Source organism: Corvus brachyrhynchos, unplaced genomic scaffold, assembly GCF_000691975.1.
Source record: "Corvus brachyrhynchos isolate BGI_N302 unplaced genomic scaffold, ASM69197v1 scaffold42, whole genome shotgun sequence".
Taxonomy (NCBI): Eukaryota; Metazoa; Chordata; class Aves; order Passeriformes; family Corvidae; genus Corvus; species Corvus brachyrhynchos.
In genome coordinates, this window is record NW_008237242.1 from 1088632 (window position 1) to 1114046 (window position 25415).

The 25415-nt window shown below is 36.1% G+C and overlaps 1 protein-coding gene across 3 annotated transcripts in view; it reads left to right on the top strand.

The window, feature by feature from the left end:
- NIPBL (NIPBL, cohesin loading factor) overlaps positions 1-25415 on the top strand; it is a 110796-nt gene that overhangs the window by 32957 nt on the left and 52424 nt on the right. For 2 of the 3 annotated variants that reach the window (XM_017730231.1, XM_017730232.1), the window contains exon 9: positions 17664-19184. The exons of the other annotated variant lie outside the window; for it this stretch is intronic. In XM_017730231.1, the coding sequence (XP_017585720.1) occupies positions 17664-19184 (1521 nt within the window). The remainder of the gene's footprint in view (positions 1-17663; positions 19185-25415) is intronic. 3 annotated transcript variants of the gene reach the window in all.

Genomic DNA, 25415 nt, shown 5'->3' on the forward strand with positions numbered 1-25415 from the left:
CTGTTGGCAATCGTGTGTTCCTCATGTTCTATAATCACAAGGTTCCTAGCTTTCCCAGACAAATGTCATTGTGTATGCAATAAGGGTGCTCTGGTTCTCTTCTCCTGCTTCAACTTGTGCCCTTACGAACTTACTTACCGTACAATTAGTCATATATGAAGTCTTAATAATTCACATGTAGCACATACACCTTTCTTACAGTGTCTTTGCAAAGGATTGTCCAGTAAAATGTCTGGAATGCTGTGTCCAGGTTTATACACCAATTTGGTACTTATTGAAATCATGTTCCAGGAGTGTGGAAGATCACTTTCCTATAGATTTCAAAAAGTGTAGTGCTTCAACATTCTTGAAGTTTCTCTCCAATGTGCTGTGAACCAAGTATTAAACATTAGTCTTCATTTATTCTCTAGCAGTCTTTCCAGCTTTCATGCTTAGGAAATGATACTTCTGGCAAAACAGGGTGTAGAATGAGTGAAAAGCTTTTATCAGCACCCAAGAACCTTTGCCTGCAAGGGAATTAAAGGAATATTAGGATAATGTTTCATGTGACCCTTTGGAAGTTGTTACTGTACAAGTGGAAAGGTAATAATTTTTTTTAATTCTGAAAAATGTGTGAGTCCTGACTTCCTGATAACCTTAGTAATTGCTTTTTAACCATGTGGATCACAACACGGAATGTGATCAGTGGTGTGACTTTGCTGCATCACCTGTGAAAGGCAAGTGACATGAAGAGGATTAGAGACAATCAGAGGAAGTATCATGAATACTTAAAGAAGTTGTGAGTATTGTGATGTGATTAGCAAGTACAGGCAAAACCGTAAGATGGAGATGTCAGTGATCTGTGCAGTCTCCTGGACAGAAGCTTCCTTGTTTGCTATCCAAGCTAGTGACACACAGTGAGCAGGTATAGCCAGGGTAAACAAACTAGAAGTGGATTCAAAACTTTACATTTTAAAGAAGGCTAAGTCTCTGTCAATGCAATCAAATTCTTTTTATAGTTGATTATATAGGATTTGATAAGGTTCCAGTCAAGACTCACAGAAAAAAAGGTGTTTGCAAATTGCTACAGCAGTTGGTAAAACTTCTTCCATACTTGGTGCCATCTACCATTAGGAATCAATAGAAGAACTAGGAAATGTAGAGAACCAGTCCTAGGGTTATCATGGGTGCTCTGAATGACTGTTGCTGAAAGACAAGAGAGGTATTGTTGATGGTTGTGTTTGTTCTCTGTAGAGAACAAACATTTCTCATTTCCTATAATGATACCTGCTTCTCAGTTATGTTTGATGTTATCTGGTTGAGTACCAGTATTTGCTGTTCAGTAATGATACAATGACATTCCTGAATCAGGGGAGAACCTCCTTTTATCTCAGAAGTTGTACATATTCCTGCTATATAAACAGAGAATGCACAAAGTTCTTTTAATGATACTATCTATGGAAAATCAACTACAAAAAGTCAGATTTATTTTTCTCCTGAATTACTGCCCAGCCCTAGATTTAGACTCAAAAGTTGCCTAAATATTTTCCTGTTCTAAAATAAGAAAGTTGGTTCATTCCTAAAGATATTTTCTGAAGATTTGTATATTATTTACTGCATCAACAGCATTCTGTAGAACAAACCTTCTCTATCTTGGAATCTCAGCTGGTTCAGCAAACTCTTTATAACTGTGTTCTTTAAAAAAACTTTTTTTTCTGTTATCTGGTCTTGGTAATGATATTTATTCTCAGACATATTCTCAGACTTCTCCCATAGGAAATACTCCAGACTGATCCCAAAATTAATAGCCAAAACCCTCTCTGTATAATGGGTGTAGTTTTCATAGAATCATTAAGGTTGAAAAAGATATCCAAGATCATCTGGTCCAACCTTTAATGGAAAACCATCATGCCAATTAAACCATAGCATCAAGTGCCACATGCAGTTGTTTCTTGAACACCTCCAGGAATGGTGACTCCACCACCTCCCTGGGCAGCCTGTTCCAGTGCTTACCCACCCTTTCAGTGAAGAAATTCTTCCTGAGGTCCAACCTGAACCTCCTCTGGTGCAGTTTGAGGCTGTTTCCTCTAGTTGTCTGGGAGAATAGTCTGATCCCCACCTAGCCACGACCTCCTTTCAGGTGGTTGTAGAGAGTGATAAGGTCTCCCCTTGAGCCTCCTTTTCTCCAGGATAAACACCCCCAGCTCTTTCAACCACTTCTCACTGGACTTGTGCTCCAGCTCTGTTCCCCTTCTTCAGACTCACTCCAGCACCTCAGTGTCTTTCTTGTAGTGAGGGGCCCAGAACTGAACATAGCATTCAAGGTGTGTCTTCACCAATGCCGAGTACACGGGGACAGTCGCTGCCCTGGTCCTGCTGGCTGTGCTACTGCTGATACAGGCCAGGGTGCCGTTGGCCTTCTTAGCCACCTCAGTACACTTCTGGTTTTTGTCTGAAGCCTCAGTATTGAACAGAATGTGCTGTGTGTTCATTGTGTTGTACCTGTTCAAAACTGCTAAAATTTGTGGTAGGGTGGAACTGTTCAAGAATGCTTTTCACCTCCATACACAGGCATTGTAGCTTCCAAGCCTCCTTGTTATCAGAGGCTTAACCATCATTAAATATTTCAGAAATATGTGAAGTTATTGCTGGAATGTGCAGCTTACAGGCCTTACTATCAAAACCTTTCAAGAATTTCCTTCAGGAGGAAGATATTTCCAAATACTTATTCGTAGTGCTGCCTAGGAGAGGCAAAACTTTACTTTTGTTTCTTCATTTACTGGATTCTAAGACTGTTCAACGGAATGCACTGAAATCCTTCTGACCTCCTCAAGTCTATTCAAAGATAAAAAGAACCACTTTATCTGTTGCTGCAGTGTTACTTTTCAACATGAGAAATGCCAAATTAATACCAAATCAGATTCATCTTGTCATATTTATTCAGAAGTTTAGGACAAGGGAGAATCGAATCTGTTCCCTGTGTTCAGAAGTGTAACTCTGAAAAACAGTACGTGTTACATTGTTGCAACTTTAAAAGTATTCATATAAGAGATAATTCAAGATTAAGATGTCAGTTATATCTCTTTGAAAAGTTCTGAGTCGTCTCTAGTATTTGTAGAAATTATCCTGCAGCTTGTATTTCCTGGGTGGTAGACATTACCATAAAAGAAAATGGTAGCTAATGATTCCTGCTACACATTACATTTGATCTTGTTAATTACCCAAAGAAATGGTAATTGCGGGGAGGAGCATAACAAGAATAGGAATCTGGTGAAAAGCAAGGGAGAAATCTTCTTAGGGTGTAGTGAGAACTTTGGTACTGGTGGCTGAGTGTGGTATCTGATTTGAGGAAGGGAAGTAGAGTAGTAGAAGAGTTTTGAAAATTTTTGGATGAGTCAAAACAGGGCTTCCCAACTTTGTGGATGGTATGACAGAATATGGAGTTGTTGCTGATGGCCAAGGATTAAGATAAAATCCCATGTCATACCCTGCTCTCTACGTACAGAAGTCATGGGACTTGTTACAGAATGGTCTAGGGAGACAAAATAAGCATAGCAGTCTGTGAAAAGAGATCATCAGTAAAAGCACACCTTTCATGTGAATTGAAGCTTTGATAGAGATATCCATTCTGTTTTTTCATCTACAGGTCTTAGATTCTTAACATTTCCAAAAATATCTGGTAGAAATTTAAGCCACAGCATAAAGCTGCTTTCTTGTTTAGTGGTGTTTCTTGAATGAAGCACATGGGACCTGTATTCCAGTTAATTTTGCTTGTTGTTAGAAGTACTGATGCCGTGACCAGAATGACTAATAACAATCTCAGTCACTGCTTTCTGAAGATCAGTATTCCCCAATGGGTGAATGGAATCTGAATGGTTGCTTTAAGAAGAGGAGACTGTGTGTGTCCCCCACCTTGCACAGTATTCCTTTTTAAGCCAACAGTACAGTTGGGACAGGTTGAAAAGCTTCTGTTTTTCAGATTTTTTTCTGGGCTAACAGAGGGAACTGATTAGTTAGAGAAATTAGAACTTCAAATGTAATTAATTGGAGAATTTATTTAATTAGATGCTCTTATTTAAGTTTCTGTAGATACACTCAAATCCTGTAAAGAATGCACGTAGAAGCAAAAAATTGTACATTAACAAAAAAGGAGGGGAGATAAGGCAGGGAATGGTAGAAAAATGCCTTCAGATAATGAGTGTTTTCTAGATAGTAATGAGTGGGGGAGGTTGGAATAAATTTACCTAAAATAAAATTGTAAAAAAGACAAAAAAAAAGAAAAGAAAAAAATGTTAAAAATGAAATCCAAGTTAAGGAGGTTGCGTATGTTTTGGTTTTTTGGGTTTTTTAAAATTAAAAATGTGTGGCTGAAATGGCTAGTGCCTGTACACTGATCATTAAGTCTTCATCACTGACTGGGCCTTAATAAGAATCTTTTTGATCTTTTCTTTTTTCTGTCATCAACTTGCTTTCATTGATCATTTTCTAATAGCTGGTATTCTGAACCTTAGGTACTATTTTTATTTATTCTTTTTTGGTGGTGGGTTTTTTTGTTCCGTCTTCTCTGAAATGATCCCTTCTCTACTTGCAGTGGACAGCTTAAATTCCTAGGAAGTATACTGCAACTATCTCGATTGCATCTTGATCTAGCAATGATGTGCTTCCTACCAATCTTATTTAGACCTTTTGTGAAACACAGTTAAATGTAGAGCTACACATTAAAATGATATAGGTTATATTTAGAGTGTTTTTATATAAACATGAAACAACATAACTGTTCAGTTTTTCTGAATTATTATTCTAGGATCAAGACAACCTTTAATCCAACAATCTCAGCCTCCACCTTATTCATCACCTAGAGATGTTCCCCCAGACATATTGTTAGATTCTCCAGAAAGAAAGCAAAAGAAACAAAAGAAAATGAAGTTAGGCAAGGATGAAAAAGACCAGACTGAAAAAGCTGCAATGTATGATATCATTAGCTCTCCTTCCAAGGACTCCACTAAACTTACATTAAGACTGTCTCGTGTAAGATCTTCGGATATGGACCAGCAGGATGATATGCTTTCTGGTTTGGAAAACAGCAGTGTGTCAGAGGGTGATATTCCTTTTAATGTGCAGTACCCAGGACAGACTTCTAAAACACCTGTTACTCCACAGGATGTTAACCGCCCATTAAACACTGCTCAGTGTTTGCTGCAGCATGAACAGACAGCTTTCCTTCAGGCACAACAAGTGCCTGTTTTACAACAGAACACTTCAGTTGCTGCAAAACAACCTCAAACTCCTGTGGTACAGACACAGCAACAGGTTTCGCAACAAGGAGCTACTATAAATATATATATATGCGCATATAAACCCCATATATATATATATAAAAAAAAACTTCCTGTCATTGTCACATAGTTCAATTCTGTTTACTCAGTGTAGGTTCTTCTGCAACATTCATCTCCATTCCCTTCCAACAATGAACTGTAATCTTTCATATATGCATATTTTGAATATCTGATAGTCTTTATTTGGGGTCTTAATGGACGGAAAGTGAAATTCTTATGTTTCAAAATTCTTTTAAGATACTCTTTACTTTGAACCATGAGACTGAATGAAGTACAGTTGATGTTGTTTATAGTTTCTAAAATCCCAGCAGTACCAGAAATCAAAATTTGTAGTGAGTTTTGATAGTTGTATTATTAATCCATGTTGCCTAATTTAAGAAAATTCAGGAAACGGTTTTGTCCCATTTCTATTCATATCCCCATTTGGATTTAATGTGAAGGAGATGTTAGACTAAAATCACATCTATTCTGTTCTTTTAAAAGTAGCGTAATAATTGGGTAGCATATACAATTATGTCGTCTGTAATGTTTGTTCAACTGAATGTTAATTATTATATAGGCATTAGAAACTTTAGAGAACTACCATATATCTGTACGGTCTCTAGCACAGAACCAGGTGGGCTTCTGAGATGTTTTATCTTTGCTTCAGTAGGTGCACCTGTCTTAATAGATTTAATTGAATCTATCAATTTTTTCATTTTGATTTCTCTTTCTGTTGTTAATTGGTTTGAAGGTCTTCAGTGTCAGACGTATTTTTTGAATTAGATAATAATAATTTACCATAAGTATTTTTCAGAATCTTCCTCTGCACCGTGTTTAACTTCTGAGAAAAAGATCTTTTGTAACATAATCCTAATTTATTAGATACTCTCGAGAAAAGTCTTGCAGAATGGAAAATGGTGAAAATTCTGATTTTGGAAGTTCATAGGTAAAAATGGTCCATGGAGACATACTTGAATGGAATGAATTTACACACAGTTTGGGTTTTAACCACCAGAGAGGGTGCAAATTTGCTCCCTTTTCAAAGTGGTTTTTCACTATTTTTAAAGATGCCTGAGTGATGAGGGGAAGAGAGAGTTTGTGTGTGTGTGTGTGTGTGTGTGTGTGTGTGTGTGTGTGTGTAAACATTGTTGCAGTACTAAAAGGTTGAACTTCTAAGATGTTTCTTTTTTGGTAACTGAATCAAATCTTTTTAGGAAAAACTATTTATGAACATAAGGAGAAAAGGTGTGTTCACCTCAAAAAAGATGTCTAGTGATCTCTACTGTCTTTAATTTTAATTCAGTGAAATGGGGAATTTGTTTGTTTGCTTAAATCTCTTCCATTAATTATAAATTTATTGTTGGAGAGCTTGTGGTTTGTGGCCTAATACTTCAAAAGCAGCATTTATGTCCACGCACTTGAAATAGAATCTCCACCATGTTTTACTTGAGAAGCAGCTGAAAAAATGCACAGCAGCTTTCAAACACTTTGATTAAGACTAAAAACATACTTTCTGTTTTGTTTTGGCTTTCAGAAAATGTTGAGTATTAGTTGTAAAGTTTGTTTACCATAATTAAACATCCATGGTCAGAGCCTTGATTTGTTTCTTTTGGGGAAAGGAGTGATTTTTGTAGAATGTGACCCTTCCTGTTCACCACTGGTCAGTAACCATCTTCCCAAATACAGATTCTGATCTTATGGTTTCCCCTTAGCTGCATCCACTAGTAGGTCTCAGATCTTCCTGAGTTCCTATACTTGGTATAAATCAGGTGCAAGAGTTGCTGCCTCATATTGGGACAAATTATAACTATTTATTCACTTGTGCTAAGTTGCCTCTATGATAGACAGCAGCACTTTTCACTTTGGCTCTTGAGGTTTCAGCCATGACTGCATAGTATATAGTAGAAAGATTTTTAGCAGTCTTGGAACAGATTTCCTGAAAATGTTGCCTCGGAGAAATACAGTTACTACTTTTTTGGTAGTGCTTTTGCCATTGCTTGTAAGTTTGTGCTATGCCCTCTGGGATTTTTCTAGTTAGAGCTGTTTAGTTTGGTGAGGCTGCAAGAGGAAGCTTCCTCTATTATTCCTATGGGAATATGTCTGTTGGAAACATATTCAGTAACTTCTAAATATGTCATTCATTTCTGCAAAGCTGCGTATAGTGTATTTATACAAAAGCCTGGCATTTGTGCATTTTTGTACATGTACTGTAACTTCAGATCACATTTTGTCTGGAAAAGAGTGTGGGTGTAGCAAGTGCTCAGGCTAATTAAAGTGAGAGTGCATAGTGCCAGATGATGCTTTACAATAGCAAGCGTTGTTTCAGAGAACTTACTCAGAATGCTAGCACATGCTAAAATCTGCATGGAAGCTTCTTTGCTGCTTTTGTAACAGAGGCATGGGACTGCATATTACAGCCATATGTGTTTTCTGTGTGTACTCACACCAGTTTCCATAAATTACTTTCAGTAAAGTGGTACTCACAAGTTTTGATAGTAGATTAGTGGTCTCTTCTGTCCTTTATTTCAGACATGAAATCTCAATAGTTTTATGCTCCATCACAGATTTTCAAATGCTTTCTTTTTAACAGTAACGGTTTGGTTGGATAGCACATGTTCTTCTGAGGCTAATAACCAGTAGTGTGGAGGTGTTTATTTCAGAGAAGCAGCAGAAATTTTTTGGGGGGCATTCTTGCTAAAAATTATACAACTTGGCTAAGGCAATGCTCAGGTCTGGGGTCTTTTTTTGATGCTGAGGTCCTTTTATTATATTTGGTACTGGTGGGAAATGGGGATTGGAGCCTTGTGGTAATTATAGTACTTTCTGTAATAACTCATTGTTTCTAATAAAACTGTAAAAATATTTAACTTCTACCAAACAAAGTCTCTCAAAGTGGGAGGCAGTGTGTGTTTCAGAAGAGGAACTAACACAGGGTTTTGCAGAAGTGCCTTCTTTGAAAAGCAGCTTATCCTTCTGAAATCTGATTTTCATGCTTTTGCTTTATTAAGAGGAATCTTTAGTGCAAAAATCACTACTGCAAAATCCAACAAACTTGAGCTAGTGTGTGTCAGATATGCATAAGGAGTGATTTTAGATTACAGACTTCCTTCCTCATATCTGAGTGCTTTCTGCAGCTGTGTTTTTATAATTCTGTTCTTTTGGGGTACTTGGCTCTTGGATTAAGTGGAATGTATTGTCTTTGATTGTCTTTTGAGTGTATTGTCATGATAGAGAGCTGTGAAATTTGAAAAGCTGTTTTCATCCTTGTCCTCTGTATGGAAGGGCAGGAGTTCATCTCTTTCTACTTTCTCCATCAAGAAAGTCTCTCCATTGATTAGTTTCACAAGTAAGTTTTCTGTATCTGTTAGTGAAAGGAGATTTGAAGATCTAGGCAGTTGGCACCAAAAGTTACATTCTAATACATCCATTACATTTAGTAGCTTCAGTACTGCTAAGTAAGTCCTTGGAACGTGACGTAACTCAGGTCTTCAGTTCCCATTGCTCCCCTCACAATGGCCTCTATACCCTCATCAGATACAAAAATGTGTAGTATTACAGATAGATTTAGCTATTATTTGTCAAGACTCAGATTATCTGAGTTGGGAAAAAAAGTGATTCAAAAGGGATGTTACAGAAGTGGATTGACTTTTTCCACAATGATTTCCACAGGATTGACATCCTCTTCTCTAGTTACATTGTGATTTTGATGGTATAATTTCTTCAGGAAGGTAGTGAAACTTAGCGCACACTTTCTTCTCTTCTAACTACTGCCAGTTGTCACATTTCCTGTATTACTTGGTGCAGTTGAAGGCTTTTGAAACAAGTAGAGGTCTATGTTCTGAACCAATTTTGTTTACTTAACTGAAATTGTGCTTTGTTCATGTTCTGAAGTTGACTACTCCCAGAAAGTTCAGGAAACCCTCTTAAGTTTTAGAAATTGTCCCAGGAATTTCTGTTGTTCTCAGGCATCTTTTTTCCTTTTGGGAGATGGGAATGTTGAGGGAGAAATTTCATTTTGGTAACCTCAGTTCTTTGCATTAACTTGTGCTTTGCCACTGTTCAGGTACACGAGTTATTTTTGTGTGTAGTTAAGCAGTTCAAAGTTAGTGCATCACTTGCAGACTAAACTTTCCTAGAACATTAAATGAAGTTCTTGTTTTTCAAGATTTAGACCTGCTACAGAATTAATTGTCAGATACAAAGTTTATACATCAGGATCTTCCATGGTTTTCTAAAAACTCCAAATACTGTGAAACAAAAATGTTTAACATATTAATGCTAAAAGGAGCTCGAGTCTTTTAGCAACAGGAAGAGGGAAGATAACCTTGAAAATTACATAAAAACCCAGAAAGTAACCCATCTTTTTCAGATACTCTTTTTCAAATTGATTTAGCTTTTTTATTTTACTCAGATTTGCTAGGTTTTAATCTGAGCTCTTCCATACATAAAGTGTGTGGTTAGATTTTAGGCGTCTTCAAAGATACTTTTCTATAATACCGCTGTTTTTACAAATTGAGGAGTTCTGCTTTTGCTTGTAAAAGGCACTGTTTTCTGGCATTTGTGAAAAGAGTAATGAAATCATTAACCATTTCATTGGGAGGATAATATTTTTTTTTAAACTTGAAAGCATTAGATGAATTTTTTTAATGAGACAAACTGACTTGTTTATGTGTGTTTTTCCCTATATATTTTACCCCTGAGGTTCCATTTTACCCACTTCTTTGGAATCTTACTGTGGATTCTTTGAATTAGGAAGTATTGAAGCTTTAATAACTTTATTTCCAATAATTGGATCAGTTAGGGGGCATTTGGATGCCTGCTGTGGGCCCTTCTTTTTTTGGTTCGTTCCAAGCCCTTAGCAGCAGAGACACACATCCCAAGAGTGTGAATCTGCCGGAGCAAAACTCTCAAAACTACAGTTATAGGTAAGTACCCTTTTTCTCTTACTTTTTAAGTTCTTACCCGGCTCCTCTCCCTTTCTCCCCATTACCCATCTCCCCCATAAAATTCCCTAAAGAGGAAACTAATAGAAGAATACTATTATGAATGAATAGTTTGTTTATGTCTAATTTTATGTAGCCAATTAATGAAATGACAGAATGTGTAATTATAACCAGTATATTAGCATTCATTTCCAAAAATGTTGTAGGGGGCTTATTTCCTTAAAAATGGGGCTTTAAGTAGTAATTTGTATAGTAGTTTTGCAGATTACAGTCATTAATACCAGAAGGTAAAGAGATACAGTGCGAAAGATAAATAGCTCTGTGTGTAGTAGAATGTGAGACTTAGTTATCATGTATTTTGTGTATAGAAGCTTTCCTTAGGTCTGCATTTTGTAGAGTAACGTAATGGATGAAACTGGTGCTTCATATAGCTCTTCCAAGAAAAAGCAGCTTTGCAGCCTCCATGTTGTGTAGAAGACTGATATTGTGTTTGTGTGTGTTCAGACATGTTTTAAGAAAAGTGAAGGGATGAAATTCCTGTTCTATTAGAGGAATTGCAATGAAATGTTGCAATGTTTCCACCCATCTGGGAAAAGTTACTTCCTTTTACAGTTTTTGTAAAGATTAAAATACTTACAAAATGATTTTTTTTTTAATGGTAGGGTCATATAATTTAATAGAATTTTTATTTGTGCTCATATGTAACATGACATCAAAATTCCCCTATTTATTCTAGGTCGTGCTTTACATAGGGTAGTGTAGAAAACTGCTCTTGCAAGAAGGTGTAGGAAATAACTAAACTGTAGCAGTTTAGCAAGAAGCCTTCTTTGTTTCAGTCTACACCATGAACTAAGACTAGAAAATTCAATATAAATTTCATGTAATGTATACCCTTGTTTGTACCTGTTTGATGAAAGGATTTATGATACTATTTACCCAGTAACAACTTACATTCTGGGAGACTCATTTCTCTATAATGTTTTTAAATCTTGATAAAGAAATGGCATGAGTAGTGAATAAACCCTATTAAGAGCTTAATCCCATCATTTCTGTAGTTCACAGTCACTAAGTTCACTCTGACATCAGCCTAAGAAGACACAGATTTCTTTTTCAATGTCATGCAATATAAATGTTACTGATCTAGTTAATTGATGGTATTTTTGAGTGCAAGGCGTTGTGTCAGAACAAAATCAGCAGCTTGAAGGGAGAAGGGAAAGTCACTTCTTATTTCTAAAGTTTTCTGTCTATACAAATGAATGAAAATCCTGTTGGATATGTTAGCTGTGGTACTTTAGTTTTCATTCAGTCTGATATTAGTGTGTTGCATTTTTCTTGTGGAATTAGATGCTGCACTGGGTATTTCAAAGTAAGTGCACTTCAGGTTTTGCTCAGGTATTTTGAGATTACAAAACTGTAATTTTGCACAAAGCAATCACGTGGATAAAACCCGGTGTTTATGTTGAAAAATCTATCTCATAAATAAATTAAAGTTGTATGGTTTGTAAGACAGCAATATTAAATTCAGAGAGCTTAAGTTACAGTTTCCAATCTCTAAACAAAAGTAGATATTTGATTATACTTTCCTGCAGTTTAATTTTTGTTATTTCCTGGTGTAGTATTTCCTTTGTATTACTGTAGTTGACAGAGAATAATGAGTTACCAGACATCCTTAAGTAGAAAAATTCGTAACACAGTATGATGAGTGTGTTATTGCTATATTTAAGCAAGCAAACAAAACTTCAGAATATTCATTTTGATAAAGTCTTCTACACCTTAAGTTATGCCAGGGATCGCTGTAGCCTTTTCGTGTTTTGAACTGAGTTTAGACATCCCTTCTGATGGGGTTTCCTTTTTGGACAGTGACCAGAAGTTCGATGAAGTCTTTTAACAGGTCGCTAAAGATTAGCAGCTGTTTCTGTTCTGAGTCTTGCAAGTCCCTTTCTTTGAACTGCAGCAGCTGGAAGTCCTCTGGTCACTTCTTCAGAGATTTTTGGAATTACGTGCCATTCTATAAAGCTTCCTATAAGAGGTTCATGACTGTACTTTCTTGATTTCTTCTGTAAGGGAGGAAGCAGTGAGAATAAAATCTTTGCCTTGTGTTGGCTAAATCTCTCCTTCAAGGGGAGGAGCTGGTACTGTGGAAATCTCTTCTACTGATGTGAAGGGTTCTCTTTGGTTGTTCAATTCTTTTTTTCAGTTGGCATAGGACTTTAAGGGGAGATCAGATGGGAGCAAACTCTCATGGTTGTCAATGGTGTGCATTCATGAAGGAGTAGGAAAGAATGGATTTTTGCCCTCACTCCATTGATAGGTCATCCATTGGTAACCATTGAAGTAATTTTAAAGATTCCTTGTATACAGATTAGATTCTTGTTTTCTACAGAGCACTGTTGGTTGGGGGAAAAGGGCCCTTAGACAGCTTTGAAGAGATATGTGAAAAATAACTAAGAAAAGGAAACAGTTGACTGTAGACATATGTTTCTTATTTGGACATTTATCTATGTGTCACCTGTTGAAAATTTCTGATCTTGATTGCTAGTTTAAATAAGATAAGCTTGTAATTTGCCTCTGTCTGACTTGTCTCTGATGTTGTTAAAAATCGAAGGTTTGACAATATGTAATAACCCCTTAGGACTACTATATTTGAGTTAAGTTTATTAATTAGTGATGTCATTAAATAAGTGATATTTCAAATGAGTGGAAGTAATCTCTAATATGAGACATTAGAAGAGTTAGAGCTTTAAAAATGTAAAACTCTTAAATGATATGCTTTACAAAAAGAAAAGTTGTACTTTCAATTACCATTGAAATGGTTCATCTAGAATTCAGCATTAGAGGATCAATCTTATTTGTGTCTCTGAAGAGGGGAATATTCATATTTAACCATTTTGGATATGAAGTCTCCCACTGAGTCCCTTGCAAGGTGTAAATGGGGAAACAAAAATTTATCGCTTTTGTCTGTTTATAAGTATACCAAACAGTATTAGTAGAGGGAAATGTTACCATTCTACTAAAAGGAAGTGTAGCAACGATGCTCATGGCTATTATTTAGACTTGTTACCTTTTCACAGATACTTACAAAAGGCCCATTTCAATTTGCTAGGCCAAGCAGTTCTAGAGCTGGGTATCATTCAATTATACTTAGTTGTTTTAAGAGTTTATTCTGGGATTTAAGGCAATCATCAGGCTTTCAAGGAAGCAGTAACCTAGGGGTTTCAGCATTAAAGGGTTTCAGCATTAAAGGTGTTTTGACTGCTGCTTTGGAAAGATTCATGGGTGAGTAAAAGAACAGAGATACTTTTATAATACAGCTCTCCTCATCCAGTTGCTGCTTCTAACACTTCCTCAGCTTCCAAGCATCTTTGTTTTCAGGATGAATGTTCTTCAAGTCATGTTTGCCTCGTAGTTTCAGCAGAAATGTATCTCAAGGTGTCTGTGGTTATTCCAGTGCAATGTGGTTTTTTGCACAAAGGTTCCACAGTAATTAATTAATTTCTTAATCTTAAAGTATTCGTAACTTGGACGTGCAGATATTTCCAAAGGTGAAGGCCATAACCTGTTTCCAGGAATACTGTTCATAAAGGGATTGGTGGGAGATTACCACTTGGAAATCCTGCTAATTTTTTTGCCATGTCACACTTGTGGTTCCAGTAATGTTTTGTTTCTTGTGTCACAATGAATAATTTCATTTGCTAGAACAGCTCTACTATTTTTCAGTATAATGTAGCTTATGATCTTGCTTTGAGTTCCAAGGTACTGCCTTTTTTAGTGAACACGTTGCAAGGTAAAAAGAATATTCTTATGGATTTGCCAAGTCAAAAGGATTCATACGTAGAGTAACTGGGATCAGACTGTTCTCTGAACTACCATAAATTTGTTAAAGGAATTGGAAAAAATGTAGATATATTTTGAATATATCTACAGCCTCAGAGAAAGGTGGAGGAGTGAATAATGGTTTTGGAAACAATCTGAAAACAATGAACTTGTATACCAAATCATTAATATAGTCAGAAAGCTCTTCTGTAACTTACTGCATATTCTTTTTACTATGAAAACTGTTATAAAGATGGAAGCAAAAGTGTCCTGATCACACTTTATTGGACTAAAGAGCTTGTGAGCCAGCATATTTGAAACTGCGACAAGCTTTAGATCTAGGTCTGTAGGATTTCAAAGAAAGACATTAGTCTGATATTTTGGTGAAGTCCTAGATCCCCATATTAATAGAAATACTACTGTCTATGGAATGAAGTGGATGAAGCTTGGATACTGATGCCTTGAAGGATATGAAGTATATTTCAGTGGATGTTGTAAAAGTTCATCTGTTCATTTTGGGACTCATGACTTACGAAGCAGTTATATGCAAACTAGCATATATTTGACTGTAAAAGAGAAGATCTGAACACATCTGTTTTCAGAGGTTCACTACTCTATCCTCATCTCTCTGATTCTAATGCTCATATAGCTGAAAGTGAGTTCAAGATTTTATAAAGCCCACAAAATCCAATGGTATATTTCAGCTTTCAAATTTTTGCAGCTATCATGTCAAATTAAAAAGTTTTTATCCTTATTCAATGGAGTTTTTTCATTATACTTGATGAAGGCAGTGGAACTATGTATTCATCCTACCTTTTTTCCCCTAGTTCAACCGGATATTTTCTTGTACTCGGGACAGCTTTTTTGTCCTAGATACAGAATTCTCATAGAGGCAAAGCAGTAATGATCGAGTCTAGTTTTGAGGCTCACCTTCAAGATGCACTGGAAATACAAAGAAATCTGTGAGTCATCTTAACTCTGTCTGCAATCACCTTGCCATCTAAGAAAATAAAACTTTTGAAGGTGTCCCTTTCTTCTCAGACAAGATGTCAAGTTACTAAAATATCAGTATGCTATTGTCAAGAGAAATGAAGAATGTGCATCAGAAGAGCTATGTATTTAGAGTGAATATGTGTGCCAAGTTGTGATGTGACCATCTACTTTTGTGTTGTCAACTTACAATTTTACATTTTGGATGATGAAGAGCAGCAGCATGTTGAGCCTGGTCACTTACAGAAGTCCAAGCAAGAAAATTGGCCCTACTTGAATTATTTTGGTTGTTTATTCTTGGTGCCTTCAGCATGAGGGCTCTGAAAGGTGAGTTTTGAATGATCCAGCTACAGCTGTTTAAGGCACCATAGCTTGTGGCCATCTGCTCCTATAATAGGCATAAGAGAGGAAAACATTTTCTTGCTTTTAACTGAATCATTCAGCCTGGTAGGTTAATACAAACCACCTTCACTGGTGCCTTATGGTGATGCATTAGACAGTGAAATGTAGTTGTGGAAATATGAATGCGTGTTCCCTTCTGTAACAGGTAATAACTTCAGTTAAAGGGATGGGGCAGATAATGAATAACAGCAATGTCTTAAAGACTACTGTTAGATCCACCATCAGAGCTTTTACAGGATTTTTTTATTGTGCCTGGCATTTCTGGACTAAAATGACAAGGCTGACCAACTTTCTCAAAAGAATGCAAGTTTCTGAACTTATGTTTCAAAATTTAAAGAGTTTTAATTGAGAAGTAAGGTAATGATGTGTGTGGATGTATTGTATATTTGTTTTCTCCATAATGTAGAAAAAATCATCTGTGTAAGTCCTCATATGAATCCAGCAGCTGCTGTAGCACAAAAAAAGCAAAAATCTCCATGCTAAAAAGCTGCATCTTTGATTTGGAAAATTTATTTTGCTTCACACGTCTATCATGAAGTTGGCAGTCATTCCTACAGGCTTTTATTGAGCTTTGCAAAGTTCTTTTTTTGCAGTTAATCAGTTTCTGCATGGAGTTTATTGTATCTGTCCTTACTGTCTTCCAGCCACTGAATCTTGTACAGAATTTTTGTGTTTTAGAAAGTTAGAGATACCCAAATAGATTTGAGGATGAAAGTGATGGGGGGGAAGAAGCCTGTTTGCATCACTGGAATTGACCATGTTACTGCTTGTTATTGTGGCCTAATTTTCATTTTGGGGGTGATCCTTCAAAGTATTTCTAAATAAGAATGTTCTAAAAATTTACAAGAAATTAGAAGTCATATATTGTAATTCTGGTTTACAGTTACAGAGGAGTGTATGGCTTTTTTCATTGGGATTTATTTCCCTCTTTCTTGATTGCATCCTCCTTACCATTCATTCACCTGCTCTGAATAGGAGAGCTGGTTCATTGTGTCTAGTGATAAGGCACCACATACGTAGGCACAAAGTACATCTTTCTTAAGTTGCATTTGTGGTCTAGGGATTTTGACAATACATCTGTGTTTAGTCATTCCTTAGACTTAAAATCATATTCCCTGATTACAGAGAAAGTAGGATTTTTTTAGACAAATTACATGGTGATAGTTGAGAAATGAGAATATATGCCTTAGTGCAGGTAGGGCATCTAGTTTTCATGGCAGAAATTATTTTTAGTTTAGAGTTCCATGTTGGTAATATAAATGGGTTGAAGTTTGTACGAGTAGAATATACTCTTTTGGATACTTCCATGTGCTTCTCATTTCTATGAATTCTACCAGATTTCAGGTTGTGTGGTTGGCTCACTTGATTTTTCTTTATTCTGCACCTAATGATTTTTTAGTGTAAACTGAAAGGCTTATTGCAGAGTTGGGTTCTTGACAGAAAATTATCGCTATACTTTTTGTTTCATCTGTAAAAAGCATTATGATTGCAAAGGGAAAATACTCAAGTTTTTAAGTGTGTAGTGGTCCCCAACCTAATATGCATGTGTTATGGTAGAGACTCCAACCCTTGGTGTACTGCTTAGCTTCAAAGAGAAGCATGGAGTGGTGGAGTAGTTACTTTATCAGTTTTGTTCATTGTTTGTGTGTTCCCTGACTAAAATGTGTGAAGTCCAACTGATGCACTGAACCAGGTAGGGAAAACCTCTGTCATAATCTTTGCAGATCCTTGCTTAGTACATGCATAATAAAGCAGGTTGAATCTGCAGAAGATATCTTTTATAGTAGTATTCCTCAAAAAGTAGTTGTGAAGATGCACCTTAACTTTGACTTTTCCAGCTTCTGCTTCAAGTGTAATTGAGTAGTTTGGGGGTTTTTTTAATGGCATGGGGTTTTTTGGTCTTAATGTATTTTAGCTGCTTTATTAGGTGGTTCTCTTGGGAATTACACAGGGCCTTTGATTTCATGTGTTTTGAGGGAGGGGTTTTTTAATGACTAACTGGCATCTGTGGTAGACTGACAGTGAATGATAGCCTGAATACATGAAAAAGTATTAGCTAGAGAAGTCCTATTCTTGCTTTTAAATTCAGTGGATTTTTCTATGTTTGCAATACATGCTGAGGAGGATTAATTGTGGGAGTGGAGGGGAATGGACATTCTTCCTTGGACATTTATCAGTTTTTATATATAATTTGTGATCTTTTCTCTTTAACTTTCAGATAAGCCTCTGAAGAAGCGAAAACAAGAAAACAAACCACCAGAGGCTGGAGGTGCTACTGGAGGAAATAGAGCAGCTTCTCAGGAGACAGGTTCTGCAGGAAATGGGGCAAGGCCAGCATTGATGGTTAGTATTGATCTGCAGCAAGCAGGAAGAGCAGACTCTCAGGCAACAGTAACTCAGGATTTGGACACCATCAGAAAACCTGAAGAAATTAAGCAGTATAATGACGGGTTTGTGTGTGTTCCCCAAGAAGACACTGTTGGAGCTCTTAAATTTAAACCTGAAAACCATCCAGAAATTTTTAGAAAAAAGTCAGACTTTGAAAGTCAAAAGACAGATATCCAGCAAAATGAAAGCAGACAAATGGAATTCCAGCAAAATGAGAGCAGACGGTTGGAAAGTAAATACAATGAGAGCAAGCAGTTAGAAGTGAAACATGAAAGCAGACAAATGGAAATGAAACAAAATGAGAACAGACAGACAGAATTGAAACAGAACGAGAGCAGGCAAATGGAGATGAAACAAAATGAGGGAAAACAAAATAATGGCAAACAGGAAATACGGCAGAGGCCAGAAACGCCGAAACAGAAGAGTGAAGGCAGACCTGAAACACCAAAACAGAAGAGTGAAGGGAGGCCAGAAACACCAAAACACAAACACGATAATAGGAGGGACTCCAGTAAACCTTTGTCAGACAAGAAGATAGAAATATCTAGGCACAAACTAGATGTGAAATCTGATCCTTCAAGGGTGAAACCTGAAAGTAGACCTGATCCAACAAAACAGAGGCCTGATGGGCGCTCAGTTTCTGATACACCAAGGCGTGACCATGATAGCCTTAAACAAAGATCTGAGGACAGGGGGGATTCAGAGAGATACAGAGGAGATCCATCCAAGATTAGAAGGCCTGAATATTTGAGATCCTCAAACAAAAGTGAACATGATTCTAAGCATGGTATTAAATCTGATGGTTCAAAACCTGAGAAATTTGAAAGGAAGTATAGGCAAGAGCCTGGTGATTCAAGGTTTTCTTCTGGGGAGCAGAAATCAAGACCTGATAGCCCTCGTATTAAACAGGAAGGTAAAGGGGATTCTAGCAAATCAAGACCTGATAAACCTGGTTTTAAGTCACCAAACAGCAAGGATGAACGAAGGACAGATGGTAATAAGAGTAAAGTAGATAGTAATAAAACACATGGTGACAATAAAGCAGAGTTTCCCAGTTATTTGTTGGGGGGAAGATCTGGCGCATTGAAACATTTTGTCATTCCAAAAATCAAGCGTGATAAAGATGGCAATGTTTCTCAGGATTCAAGGAAAACTGAATTTAGAGGTGAACAGAAGGAAAAAGTAGAGAAGATTGGGCTAGTTGAAGATCTAAATAAAGGAGCTAAACCTGTAGTTGTCCTTCAAAAGCTTTCTTTGGATGATGTGCAGAAATTTATTAAGGACAGAGAAGATAAATCAAGGGGCTCTTGTTTTAAACCTAACAAGAACAAGTCATCCAAACCTAATAAAGGTAAGATTGTTTTAATATTAATTGCATTATATGTTTTACACTCAAGTTCTTGTAGATTTTCTACTTCTGCTGTTAGAAATGAAATGCAAACATTTGCTAGTTTATGTGCTTGCTTATATGGGGATTTTGAGAAATAAAGTGAAACTAGTCTAAGGACTTGTCATTATTGGAAATCTTGCTACAATTGAACCTGAAATTATTTATTTACTTCAGTAAAAGTTCTTAATCTGGCAACACTTAAATGGTCTTAGGCTGCACTAAATGATACTTCAGCTGCATTAGTTTAATATGGTAATTTATCCAGTGCAATGTAACTTTTGTATGTATAATTTTACCGGGTTTAGGTGTGTCTGTATGAAGTACTACCACTACTGTAAATAATGTAGCTGGAGTGATGGTAAATACTAAGTATGCAGCCCTAAGATTCTTGTATGTATTTAATTTGAATTGAAATGGGTTTTTCTGAGGCATGTTTTGACATGGTGGTAGTAAGAACCTAGTTGCAAAGTCCCATCTGCCTCTTTAATACTATAAATACAAGTCAGTTGAGGAGGTTCCATGATTGAGACTTTGTGATAATAAACTTAGAAAAACGTTTGGTCTGTAGGAGAATTCATATATCATTGTCTCTAGTGTTCATTATATGCAGAAAGAAGAAAGCTGAACAATTGGCTGGCATTTTGAAATTAGTATGTGGGCAGGAAATAAATCAGAATAGCTTGTAGGTTTGATATTTAACTGATTATCTCTTCTGCGGATTAACACTTTTTAAAAATAAGATTGCTTTTCTTTTTGGTGCTTTAATTTTGGCTTCTTTGGTTTCAGACTGAAGTAGATAATTTCACATTGTGAAATCAGTATTACTAACTAGTCAAGTTTCTGGGTTTTTTAAATGTTTAACATTAAAGAATTTAAATTTCTTATATAGTCATGTTTGTAGAGTTGTTGTGCCTTAAAATAGACAGATCAAAAGCCATAGGAGATGTTTACAGCTGTATGCAGGATGATTTATAAATCCATTTCCAGGTGTATAATCAATGCAAGATGAAAACATTTTCTTATATAGCTGATCTGGTTAGAAATTATGTAGAAATCATCTTTGTGAGTGTGTTAACTATTTTACGTGCATCTGTAAAGAGGTGTTGTCTGTATCATCAATTTCTTGTGCTATGCCTGTTTTCTATCTACTAACTTGTTTATATTAACTCTAAAAAGTCTTAATAATAATTCATGATGTATATTACTTCTTTGTAAAATACTAGCCTCCTTATTAGGGATTTCTCTTTGTCCTGGAAATAAGAACATTGTCCCTGTCCCTTTTTGAGGTTTAAAACAGGCAAAATTTCTATTTCTAATAACAGGTATCTAGAGTTAGCCATAAAACTATGACATCTTTGTTCTCAGTTTAATCTGAAGGTTTCAGATAAAACCCTTATATTCTAGGTAGGAAATGCTAAAAACTTTCCGATGGAACTAGGGTCTAGTGTCACTAGGATAGATTTTGAATTCACACAATTCTATGCGCAGAAAATCAGTTCCTTTAAAGTCTTCAGAACAATAGGCAGTGCATGTATGCTTTCCAAAATGTTTCTGAATTATTTTTTCTTGTAGTCTATATTACATGTGGTTATGTATCTAGAACGCTTTAGTAGTGTGTAAAAGTTTTAATGACTTTTGGTGTGATTCTAGTAGCTGTCACAGATGAGCAAAGCATTGATTTTAAAGTCAGGTTTATAATTTCTCTACAGTGTTTTTCTGCTTTTTTTTTTTTTTCTGATGTAATCTTTTTCTTGCGTACTTTTAAATAACTTGGGACATATTTGCAGGGGAAAAATTGTTTGAATCTGATATGAGTCTTTTTGCAATTGTATTCAGAATAAGGTTCTTACAATGATACTAGAAATAGGTTTAATGAAAAGAATAATGTAACTATTTTTATCTTACAAATCAACTTTTGAGCGTCCAGCAGGCAGATTTTGGAGAAAGTGTCTTTGAATGGCAGATTTTTGATGTGTAATTTAGTTCTGTATTTTTTTCCCTGGTAACTTACTTCCTAGAACACATTATGCTAATTAACCAGGTGAATTCCAGTGTACCTTTGAAAAGGTACATAATTTATAAAGTTCTCTCTCTTCATCAGGCAAAGTCTATTTGTCAACAGCTAACTCATATAGATGTGTTCGTGCCACTGCCACAATGTCCTCAGTCCAGTTGAAATAGTGTTCACAGTTCTACTTGGTGCCATTTTTAGTTATAAACATTTTAATACACTAGGAAATGTAATTTTCGTAAACCTTCTTTTAGTTCATCCTATACTGCTTAGTAGATTGTAGCAATTCTTTTCTAGTGTTGCCTTTTAGCATCATTATTCAACTTCTCACATGCCTCTTATGCCATGTAGCTTAGTATATTTTACTTTATCTTATTTCATTACCCTTGTATCTCTTGTCCTTTCTTTTTTGTTTCTCATCCATCCCTCCCTCAAGAAAATGTCTTCTCCTGGCTTTGTCATGTACAACTTCATTGCTATAAATTATCTGAAATGCAGTTTAAAATAGGGTTGCTCAGCTAGTTTAAAACACCATGTAGATAGTCATTCTGTCTTAAGGCACTAATTCCCATTCATTACAAAACTCAATAACATTGACTCATATTAAGCTACAATTAATTCTTTGCAAACTGAAAGTTTGTACAACTTTTTGCATTGTTTCAGAAAATTTTGAAATTGTGTCGTTATTTGCATTGCACTTCAAAAAGACAAAGTAACATTCTCACCGAATTTTACAGACACATTTGAAATTTTATCAAGTTATGAATGGGAGGGGTAGCCACAGTCTGTGACTGTTAATATTGAATCAATCCAAGAGTCCCTTTTGGCATTTACAAGGAAGAAGGAACTTCTCTCTCTCTCTCTCTCTCTCTCTCTCCTGATCTTTGAGCATTTTTCTGAAAGATTCTCTATATCTCAGAGGAAGTTTTGCATTTTTTTCGAAGTACTTTTGTTACAGGGTCTTGTGGTGAAGTCTTGTGGCCAATTTTGTCCAGGTCAGAATGAACTGTGACATTTTCTTTGTCTGATTTTAACATCTGTGAATGTCTTTTATCTTGGTTTTAATGCAAATGTATGTTGTTGTGGGATCCATGAAACTTTTCCCTTTAAGCTTGTGCCTGCGATGAGGAGGTCATGTTTGCTGTCCTTTCTTTTCAGAGCTTCAGCGAATACCTTTTCTGCTGCTTTTTAGACCTATGCTGATCACCTGTGTTGGGATGGGAGCTGTTAACAGCTTCACATTACTGCATTCTGAGCAAGACAAATTTTCCATTGTTAAAGTATGAGTAATGAGAGAAGCTGTAACTGTCTGTATAAGGAGATGTCTGAGTAGGTTTAAAATATGTTTGAAGGATTGTCTTTGCAAAATAAGCATCTTTTGGATCTTCCTGCATCACCTAAAAGGAGTTTGTTGTTTTAAGGAAAAAAAAGGAAATTCTGATCTGAATGCTATTCTTCCATTATGTGTCTTGTTTTGGGATTTCATTATCTGTACAACACAGGACTGAAGACATAAGATTTTATTGCTCACTACAAGTCTTCCTAAATATACTCTGTTCCCTGCTGCCCTGGTGTGAAATTTGAGTAAAGATTTGACGTTTCTTTGAATGTGCTCTCCATACATATTCTTTACTGGATCAGCTAAAAATCTTACTGCCTAATTGTCTTCATGTCATTAAAATAATGCTTCTGGATTCTTCTGTGTTCTGTGCTTATATGGTTTGTTTGGGGTTTTTGGTTTGTTTGTTTTCAATTCCAGGTGACTTTTTCAGAGCCTATAGTAACTGATTCGGCATTTGTGTAACATGACAGTCTGTCTTTGGGTTCTAGCACTGTTGGAAATAGTTTCACTTGTGGAACAGCAATCAATTATCTTCTAGTAGTGACAAGAAAGGGAGTATTTCAGGATGAAAAGCTGTATCCAGATTGTGTGGGCTCAGTTGAGTGAGCTTGTGATGCCTCTCACTGATTTCTAGTTAGCACTGCCAAACTGCTTAAAGGTGCTTTATGGTACAGATGAAAACTGTGGGCAGAAATGGAGTACCAATTTTAAACATTGTTTAAATCCTTCATGTATAGGACTTCTCTAAGGACAAAAATGGGTTATGGATGTTAGCAGATCAAATTTGAGAGTTCACACAAATTTATTTCCAAAATAACAATTTCTTGATGCTGAAATAGACATAGAAATCAGAAGGGCTGCAAGGAAATAACGGAAGTAAAAACATACTACCCTTGGAAAGGGAAAGCAAACTCAGCTTGCTTCCCATAAATTGTGCTTTTGTAAACGTTAGCATTTTGAAAATCCTCAGTTCCATATATCTTGAATTTGAAATCACTGTCTTGAAGTTCCTGGTAGCAACTGCATTTGCATGTGTCAAGGCCAGAGTAATAACCTGCTGACCATCTTGCATGTGCATGCAGCACCGGGGGGATGTATAGAAAATTATGCTGCATTTCATAGGAAAAAATACTGTATTTTGGCATTTACAGCAGAAAATTTGTAATGATTTTTCTCAGCTGAAATGTTTAAACCTTCTTCAAACTAAAATTTAATTGCAATTTAGAAAAACAGCTATGACTTTCATGAGAATTCTACAGTCTTCCTGTTTTTTCTCTTTTATGAGATACGAATGATTACCTCCTCTCGGCTTGACAGGAAGAGGGACTGGCTCACCCTTGTGCCATTAGAAGTATTTCAAGATATATTGAGTTTGCAGAGGATCCATTTTAGTATGCACTTTGTTAATTGACCCCTGATTATTTGTTTTTCCTTTCTGGATTAAGAAGCTCACATTTTGAAAACTATTCCAAGCATTGTTTAGGTAAAAGTCTAAACTATATATAACTTGTTAAAGTCTAGGAAGATCTGATTTCTCTAACATGCTTTGCACTGGAATGGTTTGTTCCTACTTGCAGGGAATTTGAAGGCGTGGTGTGTCTGTCCCATTCCAGAAAGTAGGTGGGATTTGTATGGGCATTGTACATATCCTCTTGGGCCTTCATTTTTGGTGCTAGTTTTTCAGAAGTAGATGTTGGATGAACTGGTATTGGTACAGAGCAGGAATCAGCCACTGCATACTGGAGTAATTTCTTGTGTTGATCTGTTACCGGTAATAGAGGTGACATTTTCAGCACAGGGCTTTGCCTGGTGGCTGCTTTCCTACTATTTGTTTCCTACTTTAGACTTTTCTGCTAAGGTAAATATTTTGATTCTTGCTCCTACAGTATTTCTCTGGATAGGAAGAGTGAACTTTGTGTGTGTCACATCCAGCTCTTAGCAGCAACAATAAATTTGACCCAATCCACTAGTTTCATTATACTTTGATTCATCTGAAATATGATGCTTTGTCTATTTGCAGATTTAGGAGTGCATTGTTGAATTAGTTGATTTTTGAAAAATTACTTTGGCACATGTAAGTGATACACATTTGTTACTTAATTTGTCAGAACAATTTCTTCAAAGTCTGAAACTGCTCTTGGTTTGTGGACATGGATGCTTGATTGAGTTCCTCTTGCTTTTGGGAATAGCTAAGGGTATTTTGCATAAATAAATTTTGCAACAGTGCATTGCAATGTGTAAATGTGGCCCAGCAATTTGTCTGACGTCAATTACAGTATGCAATGCGGACTTGCTCAGGTGTCTGAGGATCTAAATGTGGATGTTAATCTTGGATTATGTGCAGGGATATGTGCTTGAAATTTTTGGTTTTAATTTTCTTCTAGCTAAAGGGTAAATTTGGCTAAATACAAATAGTAGAAAGGCTCACATTTGCTTCTGGAAAATTAACATCTCTGTTGCTCAACATTTTCAGCTGTTCTAGGTGACTCTTTTCATATAAGAAAATTTAAACTGTTTACTTGAAATTTGGAGTTTACTTTTGCTCCATGGGAATACTACCAGCAAACAGAAAAGAAGAGTATGAAATGTTTTTTGTCCTTCAAATTACTGAACTGTTGTTTGCATTGAATAACTTTTCCTTAAAAAATATATATTCTGTTTAATTATCTTCCGAGCAATTTTCCTGTACTATTTTATATTTAAAGCTAAAACATCAGCAATCTTTTGTTGTTCCTTATGTAATTAAGTTACCTTGAAGAAGCAAACTTAGTGGCTTCATGCAATAATTTCAATGATGAGGACTGAGAATGTTTCCATGCAATAGTAAGAAAAATAAGCA